The sequence below is a fragment of the Helianthus annuus genome, chromosome 2 (genome assembly GCF_002127325.2).
Source record: "Helianthus annuus cultivar XRQ/B chromosome 2, HanXRQr2.0-SUNRISE, whole genome shotgun sequence".
NCBI lineage: Eukaryota > Viridiplantae > Streptophyta > Magnoliopsida > Asterales > Asteraceae > Helianthus > Helianthus annuus.
In genome coordinates, this window is record NC_035434.2 from 100,064,673 (window position 1) to 100,074,246 (window position 9,574).

The window sequence follows — 9,574 nt, forward strand, 5'->3', positions numbered from 1 at the left end:
TAGATGATAGAATCAACGTGTACGCAAGGCTACATGGTAGAGCTCTGATTGCACGGATGATTGACCTAGATGCGCTCAAGAACATGAATTTAATACTGAATGATATCTCCCAGTTTGTAGGAAAAGTTCAATATCTGGGGGGGGGGGGGGGACTCTCGGTGATGATAACATTCGAAAGCAAGGAGGCGGCAGAGATAGTTTTACAAGCGGCAAAGGAGGTGCTGGGAAGGTTCTCGTCGGTGTCACTTTGGGAGGGTCAGACGTTGATTTATGAACGGTTGGCATGGCTAAAGGTACAAGGCATCCCCATACATTTATTAAATGATGAAGTCATTACACTGGTGGGTGGTGCAGTTGGGAAGGTGGTCTTTAGAGCTCCTCAGTTGAAAAGTGACAGTGATTTATGGTATGATTACATTGGGGTGATGGTCACAGTGGGTCGTCGGGTGTCAAAAGAGGTTCTTTTACAGTGGCATGGTAGAAGATATAGAATATGGGTCACAGAAGAAAATGGTGACTGGGTTCCCAAACTGATTGAAGATGCTCGAGAAAAGGTAGACCAGGGGGCTAATGATGCAGATCATGAAAGGAAAGATGATGATATAGAGGAGATGGTGGTACCGGAAAACAATGAGGCAGCCGGGGATGATGATAATGGTGTTACGGTGAGTAAACATGGTACAGAAGGGGAGGACATATCGGAGACTTTGGCCGGAGAAGATGAGACAACCCGGCCGGTGGTGGAAAAATCTGTTACCGATAATTATGGGATTGCCTTGAATGATACGGTGGAAACTTCCAAAAATATTGGAAAGGTTAAGGAATTTTTAATGATGATGCATTTATTTCCGGAACAGATTTTGACTTTGAAAAAGGTTGGTGTGGGTCCAGCGCTAATGAGGAGATCATGCAACATATCAATAAACGTAAAAAGAAACAAGGGAGTGGTGATTTGGGCCGGCCCAATCCGGCCTACTCAAGTAGCATAGAAAAAAACAAGGTAGGGAAAAAGGCTAAGGCCCAGATTGAATTAAATGCATGTCAAAATGATATTAGTTCGGATAATAGTTCTGAAGCGGTGGAATTTTCCACAATAAAGCAGAGTATGATAGGGGACGGTGGGTGTGATACTCCAATGGAAGCGACGAGGCGGAAGTCACACTTCACACCGGTCACAGTGGGGAGTCACCCGGTAAGTCACATGTCACCCGGAAGCTAGGTTCTTGAGAAACAAAACATGGAGGTGGATGAGACCATACAACTGGGAAGTCTGCTGGGAGCTCAATTATCACAACATCAGTCATTGGTTCAGGAAACGGTTCACTCTCAAGGGGTACAGGTAGTGATTAAATGATATTATGTCTATTAACATAAGAGGTATGGGTTTTCCTAGTAAACAGGGATGGGTTCGTGGGTTACGAAAGAAGCATGGTGTGGATTTTCTTGTTATGCAGGAAACGAAAATTGAGGGTATTTCAAGGAATGAGACTTGTAATGTCTGGGGGGTGGGGGTCTTGATTTCGATTCAGTTGATTCTCTTGGCAGATTAGGTGGCTTGGTAAATGTTTGGAATACAAAAGTGTTCAAAACGATGTCAGTAATCCAGAATCAGAATTTTTTAGTCACGACAGGAAATTTAGTGGCGGATGGGTCGGTGTTATCTGTCATTAATGTGTATGCTCCTCAGAGAGCAAGTGCGAAAAAAAGATTATGGGAGGAGTTATAAGGGGTTATGAGAGGATGTTCTGGTATGTTTATTCTGGCCGGGGATTTTAATGTTGTTCGATATCCGGAGGAGCGGAGGAATTCAGTTTTTAACTCTGGAATTGCTGTTGATTTTAACCTGTTTATAAATGATATGGGGTTGCAGGAATACTTTATGCGTGGTTTTAAATTTACTTATCTTACTGGGAAGGGGAGGGGGCATAAGCTCAGTAAGATTGACCGTGTTCTGATTTGTCAATCGTTTTTTAATAAGTGGCCTTCAGCTTGTTTAAGGGCTTTACCGAGGGAGTTTTCTAATCACTGTCCGTTATTGTTGACTGTGGTAGATACGAATTTTGGTCCTCAAACCATTTAGGTGGTTCAATTCATGGTTGAGCAGGGAGGATTGTGAGGGAGTGGTGATAAAGGCTTTGGAGGAATGTGTTTTTGAGGGTAACCCGGATACGATTATTAATTCTAAATATCGGTATCTTCGGGACGCTCATAAAAAGTGGTGGAAGGATGTTTTGAAGAAAGAAGGGGATAAGCTGGGAGGTATAAAAGAGGAGGTACAAAAAATAGAGCAGATTTTGGAGACAAGGGAGTTAGAAAAGGAAGAGCTTTGGGTTTTAGAAGAATGTTAAAAAGGGATTGATCACTTAAATTATTGTCACAACAGGTACCTAAAGCAAAAATCGAGGGTGAGATGGGCAGTGGATGGGGATGAGAATTCAGCTTTTTTTTCGTGGGGTTATCAATGGCAGGAAGGCGTCAAATAATATTCCAGGTTTGTTGATTGATGGTCATTGGGTCTCAAAACCTTCTCTCGTTATAAAGGAGGTGTTGAGATTCTTCCGTAATCATTTTGCTGATACACGTCAGAGTAGACCTGAGCTATTTTGTGACAATATGAAGAAGCTTCATGAAAATGATGGTGAGAAACTGTGTGCCAATTTCTCTAGGGAGGAGGTTCGAGATGTTGTTTTTTAATGTGGTTCGGATAGAGCTCCAGGACCGGATGGGTTTAATTTTCGGTTTATTAAATTCTTTTGGAGCTTCTTTAAGGATAACTTTGTAAGTCTTCTTCAATATTTTTTTTGTCGGGGGTGATCAGTAGAGGGTGTAGCTCGTCGTTTATTACTTTGATTCCGAAGATTAAAACTCCAGTGGGTCTAAAAGATTATAAACCCATTAATCTGATTGGTGTCATTAGTAAGGTGATCTCCATGGTGTTAGCTTCGAGAATAAAGTTAGTTTTGGGCTCAGTAATTTCAGTTACTGAAACTGCGTTTCTTAAAGGGCGTTTTATTCTGGATGGTCCTCTCATGATAAACGAGATGATTGGGTGGGCTAAGAAGATAGGTATGCGGGCGTTTATGTTAAAAATCGACTTCAAGAAAGCCTATGATAATGTAAATTGGGGGTTTTCTGTTGTCTATAATGGAGCAAATGGGCTTTCCTAGTCGATGGTGTTTGTGGGTTAAGGGGATATTGGTGTCGGCTAGATCGGCGATTCTAGTTAATGGGTCTCCAACTTTTGAATTTCAGTGTGAGAAAGGGGCACGTCAAGGGGATCCCCTATCTCCTTTTCTATTTCTTATTGTGTTATGGAAGCACTCCATTGTATGCTGGATAAAGTGGTTGAGATGGGAGAATTGGAGGGGCTTTGGTTTGGTAATGGTGAGAAACCTATATCCCATTTATTTTATGCCAATGATGCACTTCTTATGGGATTTTGGACGAAAGACAATGTTGAGAAGGTGGCAAGAATTCTTCGGGTGTTTCATATTTGCTTGGGTTTGAAAATTAATACTCATAAATCTCATTTGTTTGGTATTGGGGTTCATGAAGGGGAGGTTGATAGTATGACGAATGTTCTTTGGTGTCAGGTGGGGAGTGTACCCTTTGATTATTTGGGGATCCGGGTTGGAGCTAATATGAATAGGGTGTCTCATTGGATCACGGTTATAGAATCGGTTCAAAATAGGTTGTCATTGTGGAAGGCAAAAACTCTCTCTATAGGAGGTAGGCTAACATTAATTAAATCGGTGTTGTCTAGCCTTCCTATTTATTATCTGTCTTTATACAAGGCACCGATAAAAATTTTAGAGAAACTTGAAAGATTGATGAAGAATTTTCTTTGGAGTGGATCAAATGATGTGAAAAAAGTTCATTGGGAGGTGTGGGAGGTGGTGACCACACCAAAAAAAGATGGGGGTTAGGAATTGAAAAACTGGCGGATGTTAATTTGGCCTTAATAGCCAAGTGGGGATGGCGTTTCACAATAGAAAAGGATGCTCTCTGGCGTAGAGTAGTGGAGTACATTCATGGTGGTAGAGGATTGTGGTCTTTCCTTCCAATTAAGAGGGCTCTCACGGGATGTTGGAAGTCGATTGCAAGCTGGCTAGAGAAGTGCATCATTCAAGATAAGAAGTTAAAGCAGCTTATTCGATGTTCAGTGGAAAAGGGTGAGAGAGTTCGATTTTGGAATGATATTTTATTAGGTTCGGTTGACTTAAAGTCTCGATGGCCAGGTTTGTATAGGTTAGAAAAGAATAAGTTGTGCACAGTGGCAGAAAGATTTAAAGAAGATAGTGGCGACTGGTCGTTTTCTGTGGAGTGGCAGAGGGGCTTCTTGGCGGTGGAGGAGATATCGGAACACCAAGACTTAACTGTTATGTTACAAGGATTCTCGATCTCCAATGTGGAAGACAAGTGGTACTGGGATATTGACACAAGTGCCGTTTTTTTCTCGGTGGCCTGCTTTAAAGATCTTTTACAAAAAGATAGGGGTGGTACTCGAGATCATAGCATGAAGTGGGAAGGTTGGGTTCCAATAAAAGTTAACATGGTTTCTTGGAGGGCCGAGTTTCATAGACTTCCCACCCGGGGGGCTCTTACAAAAAGAAGAATAAATATAGTTGATGTGTCATGTCCTCTTTGTGAGACCGGGAATGAAGAAGTCAACCATCTTTTTATGGGATGCAGATTCTCGTATGGCGTGTGGAGCTTCATTTGTAAGTGGTGCAATTTGGATCCTTTTTTTGCATATGATGTTGAAGATTTAATGCGACTATATAGGAATGTCCATGGTGGTAAGTGGAGAAAAAGATTATTAGAGGCATTGTCATGGTTACGATTTGGGTTTTGTGGAAGACACGGAATGCTAAGGTTTTTCAACATACATCAAGGCAAGTTAGAGAGGTTGTAGCAGAGGTAGGTGAAATCTATTTCGTTCTTATGGTTAAAACATACATCGAAATTTAAATGTATTGTTTGTAATGATTGAGTCAAGGACCCCTTGTATATGTGTAATGTGTTTAATGAAAGTTACTGTTAAAAAAAAGGTAATTATTGTAAACTACTTATAATTTTTTTTAACTCTTGCCTAACCGCTTTTCTCCGCCAGTACTAAAAATTACTAGATTCGCGAATGATCAAGTGGTCCATTTATCAGACGAATCAGACTAGATTAAAAAATCGGACGATGTCAAAATTAATTTAATAAATTTAAAATATGAAAGTGCAGCTTAAATTAGACTCGCAAGAAAAAAAAGAAGACATGTTCATATGTATGTTTTTACCCTTTTCTAACTATATACATGTTAGTTTTAATATATATAAAAATATCTTATCGCAATGTATAGCAATCAATAATAAATATAGAATTATAGAATTAATAAAATATGATAGATTATATGTGAATATTTTTATATATTTTAGTTACATGATAGATTTTATTATGACATGTATATATATATATTTTTTAACGGCAAATTTCTTTACTTCGGTTGTATATGAGATTTGAACACAAGACCTTCCCCTCGTAAGGTGTTTAAAGACTTTGTCTTTACCAACGGACCACCACCCCGTTGGTAATATATTTATATACTTTAGTTACCTATTTAACTATAACAACTTGATACCTGAACTGATTGAAACATTTAACCTTTAATCATGAGTTCACAGCTAACATGAAATCTGGTTTAGTTTAAGGGTAGAAGATAAACAAGCTAAAACAACACAAGTAACACATGAAGATTTAGTTAACAAAAACAAAAATTCGTTTTATTCCGATCATTTCAAAATTGCATCATATCAAAATTTTGAGCCCTCAAGCATGGTTGGTTGTGGCAGCGGTGCGCCACCACAATAACCTCGAAGAATATCACCTTCCTCGGAAGTGATACCAAGAGAAGTAAGCATCGAGGGCCAACACCCAAGTGTTATAACACGAATGGCTCTACAACAATCCGTCGACAAGTAACTATCTCGATTAAAAAAGAAAAGTACGATCTCATTCGTGCATGATTTTAACTCAAATAATGCATTCCAACAGTCCATTAGCTCGCCGCTGTTTTCTCCTTGAAGCCGAACAATGAGGCCTTTATCGGGCTTGTTCATGTGCACTTTCCCAGCCATTGAACTAACTTGGAATGTAACAAGGCATGATAGTAAAAGTAGAGTGATGGGAAGAACCCTAATTGTAGGATCGTATTCTGACCCAAATGAGTCGTTCAGAGGCTTTCTCCTTGATTTCAGGTGCGGAATAACAAGAAACTAAGGTAGAAACAGCAGGCAAATCACTTTTAACTACTTGTTTATTGATTTCAAACGGTTACAGATCAAATCTCGCACCGGCAGGACTTCGGTACGATTTCCACCCAATGTTACAACTGAGATCGCCTTTTGGACTATATATAGAGTGCTGGGACCGCTTATTGGACATGGTCCAATGAGCGGTCCATGTTGTTGACACTAAAGCGGTCCAACACACAAGCCATATTAGCGGTCCAAGCTGGTTTGCCGTTCGAGCGGTCCAAACATGTCCGCTCGAGCGGTCCAAACTCTTAATGATCCAATGAGCGATCCATGAACCTAAATTTGACTCTAAGAGCGACCCAACTATCTAAAACCTATACAATCTCACTATTTCTCGTATTTCGAGCCCAGATCTAACGTTCTAAGACAATGACTCGATACAAGACGTAATCAGCAGATGTAGTGCACCAACAGACTCCCCCTCAGATGTTGATGGAGTCGACTATCGAGTCACAAAAATGCTATCTTCAGTTCTTCAGTCTTGATCAGTCTTCGGGCTTCTCTTTCTTTGTCATTCTATCAATCTTCAGGAACTCAGCCTGGAATCAAATTTTCTTCAAGAATTTCTTCTTGGAATCATATGCCTGGATCATTCTCTGGCTCTAACTTTCATCAGACTCCCCCTATCATCATGCTGGGATCTCTGTCTGGAAATCGTTATCACCATTGAAATCAACTCCTGGCTTTCTCTGTTTAAGCTCTCCTCTGGTTCTGATGTGTCTCCTGGCTATTCGTAGCAACAGGATCAGAAACCTGCAAAACTCAACCATACTATTACAAACTAATCATACAATTTGCAATTCAACTTAATGAAACAACAAATCATAAACGAAAAATTATGAAGATCAAACTGTAGGTTACCATTCAACTTATTCATCAAGTTAATGAACCAAATTTGCATTTCAAATCTTCACAGTTTTACACTCTCTCTCAAACCACAAGTTCAACATGTTTAGCACTTGAAATGTCAAATATCAGTTCTTCACACTCTGTTGTCGAAAATCTTTTTGTAGTTTTCAAATATCTAACAAACAAACAATATTTTTGGATTTTTGAATTTTAATGAAATACAAAAAATGAACACTATTTTTGAGAGATTGTGCAAGAGGATCATATCGGTTTTTTGAGACATATCACCAACACCGTTGATCTTGATTAATCAGCAAATGTTAAAAACAAATTTACTTCTGATTGTCAGTATTGTTGTCCACTTAAACCTCTACACAAATTTTCAATTGATTCAAGATACGTATTTAATGTTTTAGAACTTAGACTTATTTGAGTGTCCCACCTCTTGAATATACTCCCGTATCCAGATCCCAATATTCTGATCTACAGGTAAGTATAACTACAAATGATATCTGTATATAAATTAGGGGAAAAATGCGAGAACTGAGGGATCTCAGGTCAGAACTTCCGTTCAGCAGAGAGATATCAGCTTCGACTTAGCAGTGGGTCCCCTTTAGAGGATCTTTTCAGCTACAACAACTGATCATCAATTTTATTGTCTAATCAGCTGAGGGCTTTATGCTATGTTTCAAGCATATGAAGAAAGTATTAGCCAGGGACTAGGTCAGAACTACCGTTCAGCAGAAGTCCCGGAATAATACCCCAGACATCAATTGAGTACAAGAACCTAGTATTCCAGAATAAGAAACCCTTCAAACGAGATTTCAGGGGTTACCTATATATCCAAGTAGTGTTCCCCACAAAATAAGTAAGTTTTGATTTTATGTTTATATCTCGAATACAATTTACTAACTGTGCGAAGTCTACTGACACATCATTAGTAAGACTTGTTTAAAAACAATTTTGTCTTTACAAATCTCTAGCATGCTGTGATAGTCCACCGATGTACTATTATCTCCTCTTTTTGCAACAAAACTCATTTTCATTTTTCAATTTTTTTAAATTTTTCAAAATTTTCTTACTCCCCCTAAAATCAAAATATGTTTCAATTTTGATTTTCTGAGGAAAAATTGAAAAACAAACTATACAAAAATTTGACAACATTATGTGAATTACCTCAATTCACCATTCTCGTGCAAAAAACAATCAGAACTCCCCCTCACAACAAACTATTTTCCCATAATGATTTCAAAACACTTAAGTTTGTTTCAATCAAAATGGTTTTTCCGGAAAAATTAGTTTGTGTTCAAACCATTTGTAGATTCGGGGTTATCTCTTCATCTTGTTTTCTTCAAACATTTTAAAGATTTATCATTTCCAGTTTGATCATAAACCATCAGTAGAAAATCAAGTACAAATTAATGTCCCTGATTTACCACTTATGAAGCGAAAAATCACCAAAGTGAAATTTCTCAAGAAATGTGCCGATTCATGATCCACGATACCATCTTGGGATCTCCGGCAAGTCAGGTTTTTCTATTTAAACAATTTCACCCAAGCCTGACTGCCCTTGGGTGATTTTGAATTCTTGCTCAACAATGGTGGAAAATTTGCATCATCCATTGCTAAACTAGAATTCTCAACTTTTACCTCAACCAATGGCTCCTCTGGTTTTACCATACCAGAATCATTGCCTGCAGGTGGCTTGTCCGACTTTGATCTGTCAGATTCATCGCCGACCTTTTCCTTCTTCTTCCCTCTCTGTTCTGTCCTCAGATTTGTATCTGATGAATTCGTCTTGCTTGTTTTTGCAACTGAAGGAGTCGATTCATCAGAACTTTTAATCTTTCTATCCGGTGAATCCGAGGACAAAATCTTCTCGAGATATTCTCTCGCTTTCTTTCTCTTCTTCCTCAGTCGGTCTTTCTGCCCCTGAGAAAGTTTAATTTTCGTCTCTAGAACTTTCGGTTGTTGAACTTTTGGTTTTCGAACTTTTAGTTCTTCGGGCTTGACCTTGACTGGAATTCTTGCCACTTTCTGAGACATAACCCTTGATCTTCCCATTGATCTCCTCGGGCAATCTCGGGCAATGTGACCTTTGATATTGCAGTTATAGCACCTCCTGGTCTCATATCTCCAGTACTGGCAATTAACAGCAATGTGTCCATGATAGCCACAGCTGTAACACATTTTGTTATCGTACCAGTTATCACCGTTGTACCAAACACTCAAATCGTAACACTGTTTGGCCTGGTGATATTCCTTCCTCATCTTTGTTGGATTTGACGCTTTAGCACTATAATCTGTCCTGCACTCAGCAATTTTTGAATTTTTAAGTTTTAAATCTTTTGATTTTTGATTGTGATTAGATGATTGAACTGATGAGATTTTTTCTCCATTTTTAATCTTTTGTTTCTGT

General features: G+C 38.9%; 1 protein-coding gene across 1 annotated transcript; it reads left to right on the forward strand.

Annotated features, from left to right (window-relative positions):
* The first annotated feature begins 3,311 nt into the window (after positions 1-3,311).
* LOC118485499 lies at positions 3,312-4,915 on the forward strand. Its single transcript, XM_035981663.1, has 2 exons — positions 3,312-3,729; positions 3,966-4,915. Exons 1-2 carry the CDS (start codon positions 3,312-3,314, stop codon positions 4,913-4,915), a joined length of 1,368 nt encoding a protein of 455 aa, XP_035837556.1.
* Positions 4,916-9,574: the final 4,659 nt, after the last annotated feature.